Genomic DNA, 23,344 nt, shown 5'->3' on the forward strand with positions numbered 1-23,344 from the left:
TGATGAACACTTGGAGACTTTACCTGGTCGTGTTTTTCTTACGATGAAGGCACAAAAAGGTGCTCGAACTGACCAGATGACCACTGGAGAGAATAGGGGATGACCTCCCCTTACTCCCCCAGTGGTCACTAACCCCCTCCCACCCTCAGAAAACATCTTTCAAAATATTGATTGCCAGCCTCTATGCCATCCTCAGATGTTATACTCAGGTCCATCACAGCAGTATGCAGATCCCTGGAGCAGTTTTAGTGGGTGCAGTGCACTTCAGGCAGGTGGACCCAGGCCCATCCTCCCTACCTGTTACGTTTGTGGAGGAAACAGTGAGCCCTCCAAAGCCCACCAGAAACCCACTGTACCCACATCTAGGTGCCCCCTTCACCCGTAAGGGCTATGGTAGTGGTGTACAGTTGTGGATAGTGGGCTTTGGGGGGCTTAGCACACATTGTAAGGGAGATATGTACCTGGGAGCAATTTATGAAGTCCACTACAATGCTCCCTAGGGTGCCCGGTTGGTGTCCTGGCATATCAGGGGGACCAATGCACTACAAATGCTGGCTCCTTCCACAACCAAATGGCTTGCATTTGGTCGTTTCTGAGATGGATGTCCTTGGTTTCAATTATCGCCGAAAATCAGAAACTTCCAAATCTAGGGACGACCAAATTTAAGGATTTGGACGTCCCTGACCGTATTATCGAAACAAAAGATGGACGTCCATCTTGTTTTGAAAATACGGGTTTCCCTGCCCCTGGATCAGGACGTTCTGCGAGTACGTCCAAATCGAAATGAGAACGTCCCTTTCGATTATGCCACTCCGTGTAACTTTGTAAGTTTTAAATGTTTTGAAAATAAGCACCTTTGTATTTTAAATTAAATGTATTTTCATGTATTTTTTGTTCATTACTAGTATGCCAGTATTGAGCAGGATGGAGAGCATTACATGACCCCATCAGACTTTGTGCAGAAATACTTGGGACTGTACAGTGAACCTCATCACAACCCCAAGACTGTACAGCTGCTAGCAGGAGTTGCAGATCAGACGAAAGATGGGTAAGGAATTTTACAATGTAATTGGTCTACGGTACTCTCTACTGAACCTTATGTTGAGTTTATTTTGATATCATTGTCTCAAAGTATATTTTCAAGTCTTCATTGTAACAATGTGCAAAATTTGAATTAACATATTTTTAGAAAACTTATTTAATGAGGCTTTCTTTTTGGTAACATATATGAGTCTTCAGCCTATACTGTATATATGGGACTACATGCTCTGAAGAAAGCTTAAACCCTAGTGTATTTATGCCTATTGTTAAACTTGCAGTGGTTCAGTACAATTCTCAATGAAACAATATATTTAAGATTTTGAAATAGAAAAATGCAAAAGTTTTCTAATGGCAATTCTGTAAAGTAGCACCTAAATTAAGATGCTACAAAAGGATGCACTTGTCACCAATTCTGTAACGGCACTAGGGCGTGCCTAACCAATTATAGAATGCTAGCACAAATCCAAATTCGCATGCTGAAATTTAGGCACACCTGCTCACACCCGATCAATGGCTGGTGTAAGTTGGCGTCTCTGTGCACCTTGCAATGCATGCAATTAATAGTATTCTATTTATCCCAACTGACTCTGTACCATGCATCTTGTCCCCATCTATATATCTGCCTTTGGTCCCTCAGCTATATGGTAAGCTGTATTGTAGAAAACCATTAGTATCATACAGTGGCATAGCTAGACCCAGTATTTTGGTTGGGCCCAGAGTTAACTAGATGGGCCCTTGCACGGCACTCCAAAGTTGTCACCCCCCCCCCCCCCCCCCCCCCAAAATCTGGATATATAAAAAAAATATATTGATTTTTTTTCACCTACCCCACATCAACATCTCTCCTCCTCCGCAGTGTCCCGGCATCTGCCTGCCCGTTGCTCAACCCAGTCCCTTCCTGGTGTACCTTACAGTCATCCCTGGTGCATTCAATGATTCAATTATTACTGCCTGCGTCAGCTCCACAGGCTTCCATCAGTTCGTCCGGGTCCCGCCAGACAAGAAGCGATGAAAGCGAGGGCGGGACTCAGCCAATGGAAGCCTGCAGGGCTGGCACAGGCAGCAATAATGAATCACTGCAGGTGCTGGGGACGCTTGTAAGGTACACCAGGGAGGGACGGGGTTCAGCGTCGGGCAGGCAGATGCTGGGATGCCATGGAGAAGGAGAGATGTTGGTGTGTTGCCACTGAGTGGGCTTGAGCTAAGAATGGGTGGATCTATGCCCATCCAGGCCCACTCATAGCTACTGGTATCATAGCAATGTTATTTGAATGTTCTATTTGTGTGCTTATTGGCTTCCATCACTATTATGCTTATATCGTATCTCTTTTTTCTCCGAGGACAAGCAGGCTGCTTGTTCTCACGACTGGGTGACGTCCGCGGCAGCCCCCACCAACCGGAAAAGGCTTCGCGGGACGGTCGGCACGCAGGGCACGCCCACCGCGCATGCGCGGCCGTCTTCCCGCCCGTGCGCGACCGCTCCCGCCAGTTCCTTTTTTTTCCGCGTCTGGAGAGAGTCGTGCTTTGCCGCTCTCTCTGCTTTCAGCCGCCGGAAAGTCGATCGTGTTTACGCGGATCGTTGTTTTTTCTATTTAGTTTTGTTACCGCCGGTTTCCTTTTTCTTTAAAAAAAAAAAAAAAACCTGAGCGTGTGGAGCACGCGCTCCCTTTTTCCCTCGTTTCCAGCGGGGACGCCGCGTTGCGGCCTAGTGGCCGCACGGTCGGTTTCTTTTTTCGAGGTGTGATTTTCGCCACCATTGACGACTTTGACTTCGCCGACGCGATTTTCCGTCGATGTCCTCGAAGGTCCCGAGTGGATTTAAAAAGTGTGGTCGCTGCGGCCGGCCGATCTCGCAGACCGACACCCACGCTTGGTGCCTCCAGTGCCTCGGGCCGGAGCACAATATCAAGTCGTGTTCCCTGTGTCTCGGTCTCCGGAAACGGACTCAAGTTGCGAGGCAAGTTCTGCGGGACCGTCTTTTTGGAACTTGCGCCGGCCCCTCGACGTCGACCTCGACGGCATCGGTATCGACGCCCGGCCCTTCGGTACCGGTATCGATGCCCGAGACATCGGCACCGATGGCATCGACCCCAGGAGAACAGGTCCCGTCGGCCCGCCGGTCCGCCGGCGAGGGTGGAGGTGAGCGGCCGCGTGGGCAGTCGGCCCCGGTCACTCCCTCAGCCCATGGTCCACGGGACCGAACCCTGTCTGACCCGGCTCCTCGAGACCGAGGGGGATCGTCCTCCTCCTCCTCCATACCTCCCGGCGCCGGTGACGCGCATCGAAAAAAGGACAAGAAGCGTCGTCACCGGTCGCCCTCGGTGCATCCGGACATCGGAGAGGAGGCGACACCGAAGCGTCATCGCCGAGAGGAGAGGTCCCCGTCGGTTGTGGAGGTACCGACGCGCCAGGGTTCCGGCACCTCGGTGCTGTCTCCTGGCCCCCATCAGCTTCTGGCACCGACACCCCTACTGGCCCCACCGCCTTTCCCGGCAGCGGGCCTGGACGAGTGCCTCAGAGCCATCCTTCCGGGGATCCTGGAAGGGCTGATGCGCCAGGCTGTGCCGGCGCCGGGGGTGCTTGCGCCCTCGGCGCCAATGTCTGTGGCGCCGGCGAGCTCTAGCCCGGCGCCGGTCTCGACCGCCACGCAGGTGGAGTCCCCGTCGACGTCGATGGAGGGAGCTCCGTCCCCGCCGACGTGGGAGTCCACCGCTCGACGACACCGAGACCTCGGTGCCTCGACGTCGAGCCGGGCCCGGTTCAGGACTCAGCTACATGAGCTTATGTCCGATACCGAGGATGAGGCCTCGTGGGGGGAAGAGGAGGACCCTAGATATTTCTCCTCAGAGGAGTCTACGGGCCTTCCCTCGGACCCCACGCCTTCACCGGAGAGGAAGCTCTCACCTCCTGAGAGTCTCTCCTTTGCCTCCTTTGTGCGGGATATGTCTATTAGCATTCCCTTTCCCGTGGTCTCTGTGGAAGAGCCGAGGGCCGAGATGCTCGAGGTCCTCGACTATCCATCACCACCTAGAGAGTCCTCCACGGTGCCGCTGCACAATGTCCTCAAGGAGACACTGCTTCGGAACTGGGTGCGACCGTTAACTAACCCCACCATTCCCAAGAAAGCAGAGTCCCAGTACAGGATCCACTCTGACCCAGAGTTAATGCGGCCCCAACTGCCCCATGACTCGGCGGTCGTGGATTCTGCTCTCAAGAGGGCACGGAGTTCGAGGGATACCGCCTCGGCGCCCCCGGGGCGGGAGTCTCGCACTCTGGACTCGTTTGGGAGGAAGGCCTACCAATCCTCCATGCTCGTGACCCGCATCCAGTCATACCTGCTCTATATGAGCATCCACATGCGGACTAATGTGCAACAACTGGCGGACCTGGTCGATAAGCTCCCGCCGGAGCAGTCCAGGCCTTATCAGGAGGTGGTCAGGCAGCTGAAGGCGTGCAGAAAGTTCCTGTCCAGGGGTATCTATGACACCTGTGACGTGGCATCTCGTGCTGCGGCCCAAGATATAGTGATGCGCAGGCTCTCATGGCTGCGTGCCTCTGACCTGGACAACCGCACCCAGCAGAGACTGGCCGACGTCCCTTGCCGGGGGGATAACATTTTTGGTGAGAAGGTCGAGCAGCTGGTGGACCAACTGCATATTAGGGAAACCACCCTCGACAAGCTCTCCCACCGGGCGCCTTCAGCATCCACCTCAGCAGGTGGACGTTTTTCCCGGGCCAGGCAGGCTGCGCCCTATTCTTTTGCAAAGCGTAGGTACAACCAGCCGGCCCGAAGGCCTCGCCAGGCACAGGGACAGCCCCAGCGCGCTCGTTCTCGTCAACAGCGTGCGCCTAAGCAGCCCCCTGCGCCTCCACAGCAAAAGCCGGGGACGGGCTTTTGACTGGATCCTCGGGAACATAGCCGCCCTCAAAGTGTCCGTACCGGACGATCTGCCGGTCGGGGGGAGGTTAAGTTTTTTTCACCAAAGGTGGCCTCTCATAACCTCCGACCAGTGGGTTCTCCAAATAGTGCGGTGCGGATACGCCCTGAATTTGGCCTCCCTGCCTCCAAATTGTCCTCCGGGAGCTCAATCTTTCAGCTCCCATCACAAGCAGGTACTTGCAGAGGAACTCTCCGCCCTTCTCCACGCCAATGCGGTCGAGCCCGTACCACCCGGGCAGGAAGGGCAGGGATTCTATTCCAGGTACTTCCTTGTGGAAAAGAAAACAGGGGGGATGCGTCCCATCCTAGACCTGAGAGGCCTGAACAAATTCCTGGTCAAAGAAAAGTTCAGGATGCTTTCCTTGGGCACCCTTCTGCCAATGATTCAGAAAAACGACTGGCTATGTTCCCTGGATTTAAAGGACGCATATACTCACATACCGATACTGCCAGCTCACAGACAGTATCTCAGATTCCGCCTGGGCGCACGGCACTTTCAGTATTGTGTGCTGCCCTTTGGGCTCGCCTCTGCTCCACGAGTGTTTACCAAGTGCCTCGTGGTGGTAGCGGCCTACCTACGCAAGCTGGGAGTGCACGTGTTCCCATATCTCGACGATTGGCTGGTCAAGAACACCTCGGAGGCGGGAGCCCTCCGGTCTATGCAGTGCACTACTCGACTTCTGGAGCTGCTGGGGTTGTGATAAATTACCCAAAGTCCCATCTCCAGCCAACACAGTCTCTGGAATTCATAGGAGCTCTGCTGAATGCCCAGACGGCTCAGGCCTACCTTCCCGAAGCGAGGGCCACCAATCTCCTGGCCCTGGCTTCGCAGACCAGAGCGTCTCAGCAGGTCACAGCTCGGCAGATGTTGAGACTTCTGGGTCATATGGCCTCCACAGTTCATGTGACTCCCATGGCTCGTCTTCACATGAGATCTGCTCAATGGACCCTAGCTTCCCAGTGGTTTCAAGCCACCGGGGATCTAGAAGATGTCATCCGCCTCTCCACCAGTTGCCGCACTTCACTGCTCTGGTGGACCATTCGGACCAATTTGACCCTGGGACGTCCATTCCAAATTCCGCAGCCCACGAAAGTGCTGACGACGGATGCATCTCGCCTGGGGTGGGGAGCTCATGTCGATGGGCTTCACACCCAGGGTCTGTGGTCCCTCCAGGAAAAGGATCTGCAGATCAACCTCCTGGAGCTCCGAGCGATCTGGAACGCACTGAAGGCTTTCAGAGATCGGCTGTCCTACCAGATTATCCAAATTCGGACAGACAATCAGGTTGCAATGTATTACGTCAACAAGCAGGGGGGCACCGGATCTCGCCCCCTGTGTCAGGAAGCCGTCGGGATGTGGCGTTGGGCGTGCCGGTTCGGCATGCTCCTCCAAGCCACGTACCTGGCAGGCGTAAACAACAGTCTGGCCGACAGACTGAGCAGAGTCATGCAACCGCACGAGTGGTCGCTCCATTCCAGAGTGGTACGCAAGATCTTCCGAGAGTGGGGCACCCCCTCGGTGGATCTTTTCGCCTCTCAGACCAACCACAAGCTGCCTCTGTTCTGTTCCAGACTTCAGACACACGGCAGGCTAGCGTCAGATGCCTTTCTCCTTCATTGGGGGACCGGCCTCCTGTATGCTTATCCTCCCATACCTTTGGTGGGGAAGACCTTACTGAAGCTCAAGCAAGACCGCGGCACCATGATTCTGATAGCGCCCTTTTGGCCCCGTCAGATCTGGTTCCCTCTTCTTCTGGAGTTGTCCTCAGAAGAACCGTGGAGATTGGAGTGTTTTCCGACTCTCATTTCGCAGAACGACGGAGCATTGCTGCACCCCAACCTTCAATCCCTGGCTCTTACGGCCTGGATGTTGAGGGCGTAGACTTCGCTGCGTTGGGTCTTTCTGAGGGTGTCTCCCGGGTCTTGCTGGCCTCTAGGAAGGATTCCACTAAAAAGAGTTACTTTTTCAAGTGGAGGAGGTTTAACGTTTGGTGTGAGAGCAAGGCCCTAGAACCTCGTTCTTGCCCTGCACAGAACCTGCTTGAATACCTTCTGCACTTATCAGAGTCTGGCCGCAAGACCAACTCAGTAAGGAATCACCTTAGTGCGATTAGTGCTTACCATTATCGTGTGGAAGGTAAAGCCATCTCTGGAGAGCCTTTAGTCGTTCGATTCATGAGAGGCTTGCTTTTGTCAAAGCCCCCTATCAAGCCTCCTGCAGTGTCATGGGATCTCAACGTCGTCCTCACCCAGCTGATGAAACCTCCTTTTGAGCCACTGAATTCCTGCCATCTGAAGTACTTGACCTGGAAGGTCATTTTCTTGGTAGCAGTTACTTCAGCTCGTAGGGTCAGTGAGCTTCAAGCCCTGGTAGCTCATGCTCCGTATACCAAATGTCATCACAACAGAGTAGTGCTCCGCACCCTCCCAAAGTTCCTGCCGAAGGTGGTGTCGGAGTTCCATCTTAACCAGTCAATTGTCTTGCCAACATTCTTCCCCGGGCCGCATACCCGCCCTGCTGAACGTCAGTTGCACACATTGGACTGCAAGAGAGCATTGGCCTTCTACTTGGAGCGGACACAGCCCCACAGACAGTCCGCCCAATTGTTTGTTTCTTTCGACCCTAACAGGCTAGGGGTCGCTGTCGGGAAACGCACCATCTCCAATTGGCTAGCAGATTGCATTTCCTTCACTTACGCCCAGGCTGGGCTGGCTCTTGAGGGTCATGTCACGGCTCATAGTGTCAGAGCCATGGCAGCGTCAGTGGCCCACTTGAAGTCAGCCACTATTGAAGAGATTTGCAAGGCTGCGACGTGGTCATCTGTCCACACATTCACATCACATTACTGCCTCCAGCAGGATACCCGACGCGACAGTCGGTTCGGGCAGTCGGTGCTGCAGAATCTGTTTGGGGTGTAAATCCAACTCCACCCTCCAGGACCCGAATTTATTCTGGTCAGGCTGCACTCTCAGTTAGTTGTTCTTCGTAGGTCAATTTCTGTTGTATCCTCGCCGTTGCGAGGTTCAATTGACCTGGGTTCTTGTTTTGAGTGAGCCTGAAAGCTAGGGATACCCCAGTCGTGAGAACAAGCAGCCTGCTTGTCCTCGGAGAAAGTGAATGATACATACCTGTAGCAGGTGTTCTCCGAGGACAGCAGGCTGATTGTTCTCACCTACCCTCCCTCCTCTCCTTTGGAGTTGTGTTTCATATTTTATTGCTTGTCATTCAACTGGCGGGAGCGGTCGCGCACGGGCGGGAAGACGGCCGCGCATGCGCAGTGGGCGTGCCCTGCGTGCCGACCGTCCCGCGAAGCCTTTTCCGGTTGGTGGGGGCTGCCGCGGACGTCACCCAGTCGTGAGAACAATCAGCCTGCTGTCCTCGGAGAACACCTGCTACAGGTATGTATCATTCACTTTATTTGAACTTCAGTGCTGTTACATGTGTATATTTTTGATCCTGTTTCATGGTAGTCACATTTTATTTGTGTATATATTTGTTAATTTTACTATTGTGCTGTTAACAAAATTGTAAGTTTGATATTAAATTGTGCCTACTGTACACCACCTTGAGTGAATCTCTTCATAAAGTTGTTTAATAAATCCCAATCAATCAATAAATTTTAAAAAATGTGTTCTCTGCTAGGCAGAACACCAGTGACACCCATGCTCCACCCACGAGTACAACCCATTTGCAATTACATGTTAAGCAACATCCATGCCAATGTTACGCGCCTAGCACCTCTGCGTGGAACTGCCAATTTATAGCTCCAATCAAACGCATAAGTGGAGCTATTCTATTAACTTGGCACATACATTGGTGCTTTATGTTAGGCATGCCTTTTAATAATGTATATGCATTTTGCTGTCAATATTTGCAAGGGGGTGCCCTTGAAAAAGCTAGAACAATGAAACAGGCACCTGTCAGGGTAGCAAGATTCGGGGTGTTAAAACTCTACAACGATGAGTCCAGATAAGTGACAATTGCAAGCCTGCCATCACCCAGTATTGTTATAAGTTGGGATATATCTGTAAGGACAGTGAAAAAATTCCTAAGCAGAGCACTTGATAGACCTGTACTATTGAAACAAAGAAAAAATAATTCAGGAACAACAAGCAAATTGATTGCATGCAGGTGTAGGAAGGAAGGGGGTTGCGTCAATGATTACAAACAGTCACATAAAGGGTCTCACCAGGGAGTAAGTAAAAGATTACCCTGTGACTACATATGAGACTTCCCCTTATAAGAATAGGAATTAGAACTTTAAACAAGAACGATTGATAAGCATTTAATGAGTAAATACAATAACTTGACTCCAGATTGTTTCATCTACCTTTTAGATACATACACTAATAGTGATACGTAGATTGAAGTCGCACGGGTTTGACAGTAATATTTGCAGTACAAAGCAAACCTAGATAAGTCAATATAGCAATGCGTTAAGTAAAATAGTGCAAATTGTACAGGGAAAATGTATTCCACTTAGGTAGGAGGAAGGGTGGAATTACAAATGTTAGGATAGGGCATGGTTGTAGAAAAAAGTATGAGACTCATGGTAGATTTCAATTAGGAAAAGAGTGATGAGGATTGTCAATTAGAATGAATTAATTAAACAGCATTCTTTTGGGGCTAAAGAAATGCTTCCCTGAGATGTGCATCTTGAGGTGGGAACTGGAGGTGGTGAAAGAGGAAACATTACATTACATTTAGGACTTGTATCCCTCTAATACCTGTTCACTTCTAAGTGGTTTACAATCATCTTAGGGTTTTTAAATTCAGAACATTCCTCTGAGAATTACAATAGGTTGCTCATGGGGTAGATAGGATGCCGGATAGAGTATGTGTTGCTTAAATAGGAGGGTTTTGATCTTTTTTTCTAAATGTGAGGTATTCTTGCCAGAGAAGGAAGTTTCAGCCTTGGAGGGTGAGGTGGGGATGAGTAGAAGCAGTCAATGGTAACAGCCAAGAGCCATCAAAATAAAATTTATTAATTCATAACCTTTGAATTTGCCCCTGACATAGGCATCTGTTGTTGAAACATGGGCAATTATCTGTCAACCGAATGATAGAACAATTCAGACGCAGTACTACCAGAGAAATTAAAAAAAATTTTTTTATTGAATTCTGCAAGCATAATACATAAAAGGAAATATCTAAATTGTATACAAAAAAAATAGCTGTTACTAGAAGACATTGATATCATTATATTGGTACTTTGTAAACAAACATATGCCTGACATAAGTCTTATTTTGACAGCTACTGGCTGTTTCCATTGGCTGCTTCTTTTTTGGACTCGTATTTTGCTGGAAGAATAAGTGAGTATGAGAGGCAAAGGGTAGGGAGGAGATTAAACTTAATTTTAAAGTTTACTGTATATTCCACTACTTTTCAATTATATAAATATTTGGAGTGTTGGGTACAAGAAGAAAGTATAGAGGAGATTAGGTTTGAGATGCTAGAAAGCAGTACCTTGAAGTAGAAAAATAGGTTGAATTATGATGAACTCTTGATGGACTTTTTAAGGGGGGAGGGGAATCTTTCTTTGACTTGGTTTTGAATGGGGGCTCACTATTTGAGGCAAAAATTCATCAGAGCATTGTTAAGCACTTTGGCTTTAGGAGAAGTAAGGTAAGTGTATGAACCTTGGCTATGCTATGAAGAAAACCCCCCCAGTATGGACTGGTTTGCTTACCACTCTTTATCCATGCATGTAAACCCTTTTTCACATAACACCTTCCTTTTGTAATGCTGTACACATCTATGACCACCAGTGGCATAGCTACAGGGGACCATGGGGTTGGGCTCCCCAAATTGGCTCTAGGGCCCCTGGTTTGGCTGATAGGGGACCCCAACCCCCCAGCAGCTAAAGCGTTTGTCTAGCACTGGTCTCCGACTCTCTGCCACATTGCCTGCCCTGCTCTTCCCCTCATGTCGCGTGCATACTCATTTTAGTGAAACTGAACATGTGTGACACTTTGCACTAATTTTTAGCATGCGCTAAAAAGTTTGTGCACCTACAGCACGGCTTAGTAAACAAGACCCTTAAAAAGAAAAGAGCGCCATTTCATTTGCTATGAAAGACCTAACGGCATTGTCACAATGCACTCCTAACCAAGATATTCACACAAGAATATTGTCTTCACATAAACAGAATCCTAATAGATTCTAAAATCCTTATATCTGCTAAAATTAAACGCCTAATTAAAATAAAAACTTTTAAGCATGATGTTAAACTTCACGAAATTCAATTCTGCACTTAAAGTGGAATGGAGGAGTGGCCTAGTGGTTAGAGCACCAGTCTTGCAATCCAGAGGTGGCCAGTTCAAATCCCGCTGCTGTTCCTTGTGATCTTGGGCAAGTCACTTAACCCTCCATTGCCTCAGGTATAAACTTAGATTGTGAGCCCTCCTGGGACAGAGAAATATCCAGTGTACCTGAATGTAACTCACCTTGAGCTACTACTGAAAAAGGTGTGAGCAAAATCTAAATAAGTAAATAATAATAAAATAAATCTTTTGGAATAGTATTCCACAAAAAGGGTGCTAAGCAAGAGAATGCTCTTTCCCTTGCCCAGTCTCCTTTTCTATTCTAGTTCTTGAGGGTAATACCATTCTAAAATCTTGCATTAGTCTGAGTACCCATCCTGGAATATATGGAATTATCAAAATATTTAAATATGAGAGTTCAATTCATTAAAAGCTTAATGGGCTGTGTTTACAAAGGTGCGCTATAGGTGCGTTAGCATTTTTAACGCGTGTTAATAGTTGACGCATGTCAAACGCTAATACACCTATAGGAATGTATTGGTGTGTTAGCTTTTAACATGCCTTAACTTTAAAGGCACGTTAAAAACACCAACGCCTTAGTAAACATATCCCATAGATCTTAAGATATTCTAAATTTAATGGGCAACCAGTGATAATGAACAAATAAAGGGGTGACGTGATCATATTTCAATTTGTTTCCCAAGTGTGTGCAGATACTTCCCAGAGGGTTATTTTATAAAGGCAGATAGGCACATAAGGTCCCTTTTTATAAAACAGGCACACAAGTTATACCTTTCTGCCTTGCAGGCTAGGCGAGCTGTTCGTGTGTACCTTTTAAGGATTATCCAGGGAGTAACTGCTGTCTGGGCCTGTACCTGGACAAGCGTGTCTGTTCTATAATGTTAGGGCTGGTCCTTGCTTCACATTGTAAATTACATCTGTAGGGTGCTTCTGAAGTTAGGAGTGGTATGAATTACATTTTAGTACATGCTGTGCTTTATATAGTACCAGCACTGCTCAGGAAATCTTCTTTTGACGTTTTGTCTGTCTTCCCAAAGCCTGCAAAAAAATATGTTAAAAACCAGACAATTTATCTGCGGAGAGTGGATAGCTACTTTAATACCTACTTTAACCCAGTAAAAGTATCCTTTCTCTGTTCTTGTTCTCTGTTGCACGGGGCTAAAACATGCTGTGGCATGCTGGCACCACTTTCAGGTTAGGCCACATTTGTGTGTTTGGGTTTGGTGTAGAATTGAGAATGTCGCTCTTAAAATACTCAATTCTGGTGCTATGAATGTAAGGCTTATCGGGCAGGCCATACACCAGTTTGGTGGCCTTTTTTTCTGCCTTCCTTAGCAGATCCTGTTATAGATATGATTTTCAGAACTGAACACAGCATTCACAGTAACACAGTAAATGACGACAGATGAAAACCTGCATGGTCCATCTAGTCTGCTCAACAAGGTGGCCAGAGCCAGGCTCGTCACTCTGTGTGGTCTCCAGTCACCCATGCTTAGACATTGGTTGTCAAGTCACCACCATGCCAACCATATAAGTAGCCAGACATGATGGAGTCTTGGTTTTAACAACCACACATCATCCCTAAGGATTGCTGACAGTATTCGACATACCAGTCAAGATGTCTTGCCCTCCCCACTGAGCTGCACTGCACCCTCACTTGCAGCACATGACATTAAGTTCAAGATAGGGGTCTCATCAGAGGTCTGTACAAAGGTAATACAACTTCCTTCTTCTTTATAAACCCAAGCATGCCACTAGTCTTCTCAGCTGCTTTATTGCACTGACTAGATTCCTTGAGATAATGACTCCCAGCTTTTCATGTTTTGTGACAGACAATTCTCTTGTTTTCCTGCGTTCCAGATGTGCATGGTTTTGTCTTCTGAGTGTCAAATCTGTAGAACTCCATGCCAGAAAAGTCTTGAATGTGAAAATGACCAAGCTGACCAGGAACAAACGAGGAGACTTCTAAAAATAATAGACGTTTATTGGTGAAGACTTGACACAGCACTGTGTTTCGGCATTGAGCCTGCTTCAGGAGTCTTTTTATATAATATATGTTAAATCACCAAAGGTTAACAATCTTTGTTGTTAATCAATCAGAACATATGGTCTTGAGAAAGACCTTTGTAGTGAAAAAGGTGCAGTATTAGTGAGCTGTTTCTGCTCCTAGTAGAAGTCTCCTCGTTTGTTTCAGGTCAGCCTGGTCATTTTCCCACTCTCTTTCTCCCCTGACTTGTGTACCGTGGGTTTTCAGTGTTCCTCTGCTTAGGCAGACTGACTGTACAAAAAGTATTGAATTGCTTGATTCTTGACATTTTGGAAAGCAAGCAAAGCTTTTTTTTTTATTTTTTTATTTCCCTAAACCTTCTGAGAAAGTTCTAATTGAGTATATTTTCTGGTTGAGGTTTGTTGTTTGATTATGTCTTGTATGTGTATTATGTTTTGTTAGTTGCATATTGTGATGTGGTTTATTATTATAAACTGCTTTGAAGGTTTTGGAAGTTAAGGTGTCTGAAAAATGAATAAATATTTCAACCTAATGTACCAAACCCGCCACCATTTGTCTAGTTTTTTTAAATTCATCTTTACTTTTTATCTGTCTGCTAAACCACAGAGGTAATCCTAATATTTTAGAGATTTTCATTTGTGTGTGTATGTAGCGTATATATGTCCATGTCTCCTAGTTTTTTAGAATATCATGTATAAAGAGACTGAAGAGGGTGAACTAGCTTTGATCCACGTGGTCACCTTCTCTTCACAAGAAGAAACATTATTATCCACCACTCTAAGTTTTATTGATTAACAAAATCTCCCTCTAGTTTATCATTTTGCTCCAACTCCCAAAATAGCTATTTTTCTAAGGAGTTAATTTTTGAAACAGAAAACCCGTCCAAAAAAGGGAAATGGGACTTGATATACTGCCTTTCTGAGGTTTTTGCAACTACATTCAAAGTGGTTTACATATATTCAGGTACTTATTTTGTACCAAGGGCAATGGAGGGTTAAGTGACTTGCCCAGAGTCACAAGGAGCTGCAGTGGGAATCGAACTCAGTTCCCCAGGATCAAAGTCCACTGCACTAACCACTAGGCTAAGTGGCAGATGGCTATTTTTTTTAAAAATCCAAAACATCCAAATAGCTATTTTTGAAACATATTAAGACTTTTTTCTATGCAGTTCATTTGCAGTGCACCCAAATCATAAGAGGGCATGTTAGGGGCAGGATGTGGGCATTCCCAAAACTTGGACTTTTTCTGCCAAGCAAAAACGTCCAGGGCTAAAAGTTAAATGTTTTGATCTAGACCTGTTTCAATCACAACTAAATAATAAAAAGGTCCCCTAAATGACCAGAGGACCACTGGAGGGATTAAGGCATGACCCTTCCAGTGGTCACTGACCCCCTTCCACCCCTCAGAGATGTGAAAGAAGCAATACATACTAGTTTCTATGACAGTGTCAGATGTTATGGCCAGTCCTATTAGAGTAGAAAGCAGGTCCCTGGAGTAGTCTAGTAGTCGGTGCAGTTCACTGTAGAGAAGGAGACCCAGGCCCATATCCTACTCTAATTGTTACACTTGTGATGGAAAATTTGAGCCCTCAAAAACCTACTGTACCCATATAAAGGTGACACCTGTAGCCATAAGGGCTACTGTTGTGGCGTACAGTTGGATACAGTAAGTTTTTGGTGGGTTTGGAGTGCTCACCATACACCACCACCGGCTCTGTCAAGATTGGGTGGCAGAGCCGGTGGTGGGAGGCGGGGATAGTGCTGGGCAGACTTATACGGTCTGTGCCAGAGCCGGTGGTGGGAGGTGGGACTGGTGGTTGGGAGGCGGGGATAGTGCTGGGCAGACTTGTACGGTCTGTGCCAGAGCTGGTGGTTGGGAGACAGGGCTAGTGCTAGGCAGACTTCTACGGTCTGTGCCACATATGAGTTTATCTTGTTGGGCATACTGGATGGACCATGCAGGTCTTTTTCTGCTGTCATCTACTATGTTACTATGTATAAGGGGGTAGCGGTGAGATGTGTACCTGGGACCTTTTATGTATAGTCTCCCTAGGGTGCCCCATTGCCCTGCTAGGATATCTGTGTGACCTGTCTGCTAAGAATGCTGGCCCTTCCTATGTCCCAATGGCTTGTTTTTGTGTGTTTTTCCTTTTGGACTTTTTATTTTTTTTTCAAAAATGGTCACAAAAGAAAAATGCACTGAGCACAAAACGTCTAGGAAATGGCCATTTTTCAAACAAAAAGATAGACATGTTTCTGGTTCAAAAATCACTATGTTCACCACTTCATTTTGGGACATTTTCAGCAACACATCCAAAATCAGATTTAGACGTCATATCAAAAATGCCCTTCCACGTCTTTTGGAACTGTCTCAAAAATGTTACTGAAATCCAGATAGTCCTCATCTGCCAGAGCAGTCATCAAGTTTGGCAAGATGTTTCCTTTTATAAATCAAATTACTTAGGATCCTGCAATTTACTGATTTCAAGATAATGCATTATCCTTTTGTTTCATAACATTTTCATCATTTTGCCTGTTACTAATTTCACCCTAACATTTCTGTAGGTTTTTGCTTCCTCTTTGTTCCCATCCAGATGCAGTAGTACATGACCTGTTTTTTAGTCTCTTGGAATCTCCTGAGTTTTTTCAGTGATAACTTCACAGTAGCAGAGATGTAAGGAATACGGTCAGGGTACCTCTGTTAATTTCTTCAGTGTCCTGGGGTTTTAGTTTTGCTAATATCTTCTGTACTACATTCCAGATTGACAGCTTGACCCCTAGTGGAGGAATGGCTTAATGATTAGTGCAGAGGGCTGTGACTCTGGGCAAGTCACCAAACCCTATTGGGGGTTGGAGGGAAATTCTGTTTATGGCACCGAACATTAGGCGCTACTTCTGCACCAAATGTTTTGCATGGAAAAAGCATTCTAGCGTATGCAAGGCACCAAAATGGGGTAGGAACGTCAGTTCTGTGTGAAATCACATTTACGCATCCATTTATAGAATAGTGCATATGTGTTCTGGGTGGATCTTCAAAGGGGGTGTGGCCATGAGAGGGGCATGGGCAGGCCAGGGGCATGCCCTTAAAATGTGCACAGTGTTATAGAATTTGGGGTATCCGTGCCTAACTTACACACTGGGATTTACACCTGGTTTCAGTTGGTGTATCTCTTCGCGCTCAAAGTTGAGTGTGAATCACAGTGCGATGTGTGTCAATCCCAGAATGCCTGTTATAGAATACTGTTCAGCACAGATTTTTTTTTTCAGTACTGAATTTTGAGCACCATTTATAGAATTTTCCCCTTAACGCAGAGAACCATGGTAAGTGCATTGGCAGGTGGCATGGATGCACTTACCATCCATGCAATCTCTCTCCTAATTATTGTACATTGCTGTATGTTAGTAAACAGGCACCTTTATTTTTTTTCCTTTTGGTCCATCATCCTCTCCTTGTGGTATAAATTCCCAAGCATCTTATTTGTAACCTGTAAATCCTGTTAAAGCCATTCATATGGCAAACAATAAATCATACATAGCATGAGGTACTGGATGTCCATCAGTGTGTGACCTTTATTATTATCTGTTTATGATTTTCTACTTCATGGTCTGGAGGAACTAGGTTGAGTGTTTTATGCAGCATTTGATACAGTGCAGGGGCAGCCCATGGCAAGATGCTGTCTGAGGCAAGGCTGAGATGCTGCCCCCTCCTCGGCCAAGTTCTGGCATCTCCCCCTTCCTTTCTCCACCCAGTTCCCCTAGTTTACCTTCTTTCTTCATATTCCAAAAGCCGGCGGCAGCAGTGATTCCCATATGCTGCACTGCCACTGGCACCAGCCTTTTCTCTACTGCAGCTGCCTCTGAGGAAACAGGAAGTTACATCAAGAGAGGCAGCCGCCGTAAAGAGAAGAGGCGGGTGCTGGCAGCAGGGTATCGTATGGGAATTGCATCTGCTACCGCTGGCTTTTGGAACATAAAGAAGATAAACTCAGGGAACAGGGTGGAAGAAGGAAGGGGGGGAGATGCTCCCGAAAGAGTACTGCCTGAGGCCCCCGCCTCAGGTGGCCTAATAGTCGTGCCCCCCTGATAAAATGAGTCACTAAGTATTCCTTTGTAGACTTGCTGATATTGGAATTGGTTTATCACTACTAAACTGGTTTAGTATCATTCTTCCCTGGTCATCTTGGCAAGTTCAGATGGGACTGGGAGCTGTGAACACCACTTCTGCAGTGCTCCTAGTCCCAGATAGCTTGTCCAGCATCATGCAGTTCTTCCAGGAACTCTTACCGTGGAGTGGAACAGTTACTGGTAGAAAAATACTTAACTGTGTTTCTTTGCCTTTGTAGGTTGATCTCCTATCAAGAGTTTTTGGCATTTGAGTCGGTTCTTTGCTCCCCGGATGCTATGTTTATTGTAGCTTTTCAGTTGTTTGACAAAAGTGGAACCGCAGAAGTAACATTTGGTAAGAAAATGTAAAAAAAAATTAACTGAATGCATAAATTCTAATGTTAGCAGAAAAAAAAGCAGATTGATACAAGATATCTATCATCAAAAAGCAGCAGGGCCAAAAACATTGGTTTGGAATTTTTTATATATATACAGTGCACTCCATTTAAGTGCATGTCGAATAAGCGCATGCTCTGTTTAACTGCATGCCGTCCCGTTTTTGGCGCCATCAATTTCTATGGGGACAAACTTTGGTTTAGTGCACCACTGATAAGTGCAAGATTTGCTTATACGCATGGTTTAAGACCGCTCCTCTGCAGGAAAGACTCTGCATAAGCGCACGCACGGAATATGGAAGCTGATTGGTGCGTGACAAAGGGGCAGTAAATTTGAAATCTCGGTTAACTGCCACAGGCAGAAGAAGCGAAAGAATGTTGTTAGAGTGTACACTGGAGTCGTCGTCACGCAACTGTAAGACTTTAACACTGGCTGAACGAATAGAAGTTCTTAAAAAATTAGAAAACAAACAAAGTCAAGCATCTATTGCTAAAGAATATGGTGTCAATCCCAGTCAAATTTCACGTATCTTGAAGCAGAAAGACCAGCTTCTGGAAGACTGGCAAAACAATACAAATCCACACCGGAAACATAAATGGGCGGGAAAAGCTGAGGATGTAGAAGATGCTCTTCATTGGTGGTTTTCTCATGTCAGGAGCAGACAGTTTCCTGTCATTGGTCCACTGCTTATGGAGAAAGCTAATCAGCTAGCTGAAAGTCTTGGACTAACTGAATTCAAAGCCACTGTTGGATGGTTGGAAAGATGGAAGGAGAGGAACAGCATAAAATTCAAGAAACAGCATGGTGAAAAACAAGACACTGATGACTTTGGTGCTGAAAATTGGGTTGTTTCAGTTCTTCTTACCATCTTGAACGAGTTTGCACCTCGTGACATTTTCGATGCTGACGAAAACGGTCTCTATTGGCAAGCGATTCCTGATGGAACACTTGCATTCAAACAAGCCGAAACTACAGGAAGTAAAACGTCGAAGGACTGACTGACGATCCTCCTTTGCTGCAATATGGATGGGAGTGTGAAGTTGGAACCCCTCGTCATTGGAAAGAGCAAACATTATAATAGCCAATTTCAAACAACATTATCGGGCTTTTGTGCTACGTCGTCTGATGAGCGTTATGGATGACCAGACTGGCAAGGATAAACGTACTGTTGAATTGACTCGTAATCTATCACTGTTGGATTCCCTACATATACAGAAAGAAGCCTGGAATCATGTTACACAGGCAACCATTGTGAACTGCTACAAGCGGGCGAGCTTTGTTAAGGATGCAGCTGTTGCAAACGCATCAGATGTACAGGCTATTGACATCCCAGCCGGTGTTACTGAAGAGGAGTTTCAACACTACGTAGCTGTTGATTACGATCTACAAACAGCTGACGACAGCACTGATGTTGAGATATGCGCCTACACGCAGGCAACGGCTGATGATGAAACAGATGATGAAATGAGCAGCGAGGCACATGCTGACGAAATTCAACAACCTCCTGTCACTTTTGCAAGCGCGCTGGAGAGTCTCAACTCCGTGCGGGCTTATCTGGAGACCACTGAATGCCAGTGCTATGACAGTTTTTACCGTCTGGCAGACATAGTCTATGGAACTCACAGACACAAGAGTGTACAGAGGACTATAACTGATTACTTCAAGTAAGCCTAACGTCAGTTAACGAAGACTGTATAACGTCAGTTAACGGAGACTGTATACCGTACGTATAATAAACAGTACTGTACATATGTTTATCAGATGTCAAGCTTCTTTGGCTTACAATGGTTAAGTGCACGCTCCAGTTAACTGCATGTATTTCTTTGGTCCCAGATCCTTGCACCTAAGCGGATTGCACTGTATGTATTTTATATATATATATATATATATATATATATATATATATATATATATATATATTAAAATAAGGGGGTGGGAGCAGCCTGATGGTGATCCAGGTTTGATTCTCGGGCATTTATGGCTGTCAGTGGAAGGCGTCTTGCTCATTGTGCAACAGTGTCACCTGCTGACAGGTCAAAAGTGGTCATTGTGCCAGCTTCCTGAGGGATCGTGGTTTGTGCCCCTCTGCCAGAGAGACTGTTCATAGTAATGGCTGCATAAGACGGGAGGGGACCCCAGGCATCTGAGCCTGAATTTCTGTGTGCCTTAGCCCAGCTGTGAACCTTAAGCAGAAGGAAATTTCTAGCCCAAAAGAAAAAAAAGGTGGAATGACTGTTTTGTTTTTTTCAAAAGAACAAATTAAATTCAAGCTTTAAATCTGTGACTGCTGCCTTTTCTTCAAATACTCAAACTGAAAATGTCCACACCTAAAGCCTTTTGGCATGTGCATCCTAAATTTGTATTAAGGGCTTGTTTTGAAGGTGGCCCAAGTGCTCTATGAAAAATAGCAAAGACATAGATTTCTTCCTTTCTCAACTGCTTCCATCTGATAACTGAAAACTTTAGAAAATGGAAAACCTCAAATTGAGCAGGTTTATTAAAAAAAAAAATCAAGGCTCCCTTTTACTAAAGCATAGCTAGCGCGCGTACTAATTGACATTAGCATGCCTTAAGTGCCACGTGGCCCATAGATATAGGACACGCAGCATTAGTGCTGCACACTAATCCCATTAGTGCACACTAAGCTTTAGTAAAAGTGCCCTAAATTCATATGTGTATTTTCTGTCCATATTTATGCACTGGACCCTACCCATGGTCAACATTTGGGTGCAGAAGGAAACTTCAGAAAATGTAACGGATGGTTCTTAAAACTGCTATATTTCTCTTCTTTTGTCAGTGGCACAGAAATAAGAGTTGAAATATTTCCCTCAAAACTTATCTACATATGTATTTTTCCACTAGAAAATGTGAAAGAGATTTTTGGACAGACTACTATTCACCATCATATCCCTTTTAACTGGGATTGTGAATTTATCCGACTGCATTTTGGACATAACAGGAAGAAGAATCTTTCTTACTCAGAATTCACTCAGTTTCTAAAGGTTAGTTGTCATTTTTCTGTTTTTTCCCCCCTGTTATATGACCAGAAGAAAATGTTGTTTCTTTGTTCTGCATTTATAGCACCATTGGCATGTGTGAATGTAACATAGTAGATGACAGCAGATAAAGACCTGAACAGTCCATCCAGTCTGCCCAACAGTCATACTCATTATCAATTAAACAGCAATGAATGTGGTATAAAATACTTGATCTTGGCATTTCTAGAGCATAGACCATAGAAGTCTACCTAGCACTGTCCTTATGTTCCAACCACTACATTCATGAGCCACATTTCTAATTAAGACAGTATCATACTAGTTTAGGTGGCTTTTTGGGAAGCTGAAGAGGTCAGACTACATTAGTACGCTGTGTGGTTTTTCAGTCACTGTGTTTTCAGTTTCATGACCCTGTGTGTCGGTGAGGAAGTGCACTGCTTCATATCCACCTTTAGGCTGTTAGCTATAAGATGTCTACTCTTCAATATGTGATCTTCCTCTTTTGAGTTCTTATGATTATCTTTATCTGGATGAATATCTCTGTTGGGGTCAGGATCTGTTTGAGTTTGTCTTTGCATCTTGAATATTGTGCTGTTTTCTTTAGTGAATAATTTTTCATGAAAAAATTAATAAAATATTAATTTTTTAAAAAAGTCCCACTGCGGCTTTTATTTTAAACTTTATAAAGTTGGTTGATATGTAACCAAAGTTGGTAAAATTTGCCCTTTTTGTTCCGATTTTTTAATTTGTTTTATGTGGCACAATATGGATTTAAAGGGTTCAGTAGTTAACCCCACCATTTTGCAAACAAGCAATTAGGGTTGCTGATTCTTACCCGAATCCTGTGGAAGCAGGCTGCCCAAGTGGTTCAGATGGTAATTGATGTGCACTACCATGTGGAAAGTCACTGGTTCAGTTCCTGGCTCAGAACTTCCTTTCCCCTTATCAGAGAGGACTGGAGACGGTACAAAGGCAGAATTCAGTCCCTAGGCAGTGGGGGTCATTGTGGTAGTAAAGTTTTGAAGGACTAAATAGCCCCCCAGCCCAGTGTGTTCAATGCAGTGACCCTGCTGAATATGTTCGAGGGATTGAGAAATATAAAACGTGGGGAAAAAAATCCTTGGATAGCTTAAATAATTCAGATGGTGTGAGATTCAATCCTGGGAGCTGTGGATAGTAAAGAAGTAGGAGAGAAAAGCAATCTCAACCCCAAAAACAAACAAAAAAATTCCCATTCAAGCATCCAACAGATACATGCAAAGTACAAATAAACTACTGAAGAGTGGACTCGGGGAAGGAAAGTTCTAATTTTTTTTATGTTTACCGTTTATTTGCTATACTGCCTTATTCTGAAGAGCAGGTCAAAGTGATTATGTGTTACATATATTTTATTCTAAAAAAGTGTAAAAATGTAAGAAATTATATATATATACAAAGATCTAAGAATAAGAACAAAAGAGAAGACCAGAAAGAAATAAGCTTCTATATTGAACATCTTTGATAAGCACTTTTGCTTGAAGAATTGCTCCCCATTCTATGATTTTTGAGGGCAATATAAAAAAATGTCTGTATATTGTAGGACTATACACTAAAACTCAGGCTAAATAGTAAACTTATCTACTAAAATAAATGTAATGTGCATGTTAAAATGTCACTTGGGGCCCCGTTTACTAAGCTGCGCTAGAGGCGCGTTAGTGCTTTTAGCATGCGTAACCATTAGCGCTTGCTAACTGTGAGAGTGCCCACTATATTCCTATGGTGCCTACACAGCGCTCGCTAATTTTGTGCACGTGCTAAAAATTATAGCACACCTTAGTAAACAGAGCCCTTGGTGCACTAAATTTCCTGGTATGTGCTAAAAGATATGCTCAATAGCACATGAAACCCGTTAGCATAACTAGTAACCCATAACACTTTCCTGCTTATAATCGAAAGAGAAAAACGCCTATATTGTGACCCAAATCGGGAGATAGACGTTTATCTCCCAAAAACGAATAAAGCGGTATAATCAAAAGCCGAATTTGGACGTTTTCAACTGCACTCCGTCGCGGATGCGGACAACATTGATGGGGGCGTGTCGAAGGCGTGGTGAAGGCGGAACTGGGGCGTGGTTATCTGCCGATCAGAGATGGGCGCCTTTCGCCGATAATGGAAAAAAAAATATGCGTTTTTAGCGAGAATTTAGGGCACTTTTCCTGGACCCTGTTTTTCCACGAATAAGGCCCCAAAAAGTGCCCTAAATGACCAGATGACCACTGGAGGGAATCGGGGATGACCTCCCCTGACTCCCCCAGTGGTCACGAACCCCCTCCCACCACAAAATATGCCGTTTCACAACTTTTTATTTTCACCCTCAAATGTCATACCCACCTCCATGGCAGCAGTATGCAGGTCACTGGAGCAGTGGACTTCAGGCAGGTGGACCCAGGCTCATCCCCCCCCCCCACCTGTTACACTTGTGCTGGTAAATGGGAGCCATCCAAACCGCCCCCCAAACCCACTGTACCCACTTGTAGGTGCCCCCCTTCACCCCTTAGGGCTATAGTAATGGTGTAGACTTGTGGGCAGTGGGTT

At 45.6% G+C, this 23,344-nt stretch overlaps 1 protein-coding gene across 2 annotated transcripts in view; it reads left to right on the forward strand.

Moving 5' to 3' along the window:
• SLC25A12 (solute carrier family 25 member 12) overlaps nucleotides 1–23,344 on the forward strand; it is a 198,025-nt gene that overhangs the window by 51,451 nt on the left and 123,230 nt on the right. For both annotated transcript variants that reach the window (XM_030209775.1, XM_030209776.1), the window contains exons 3-5: nucleotides 906–1,048; nucleotides 17,618–17,733; nucleotides 20,637–20,776. In XM_030209775.1, coding sequence (XP_030065635.1) covers nucleotides 906–1,048; nucleotides 17,618–17,733; nucleotides 20,637–20,776 — 399 coding nt within the window. The remainder of the gene's footprint in view (nucleotides 1–905; nucleotides 1,049–17,617; nucleotides 17,734–20,636; nucleotides 20,777–23,344) is intronic.

Source organism: Microcaecilia unicolor, chromosome 7, assembly GCF_901765095.1.
Source record: "Microcaecilia unicolor chromosome 7, aMicUni1.1, whole genome shotgun sequence".
Classification (NCBI taxonomy): Eukaryota; Metazoa; Chordata; class Amphibia; order Gymnophiona; family Siphonopidae; genus Microcaecilia; species Microcaecilia unicolor.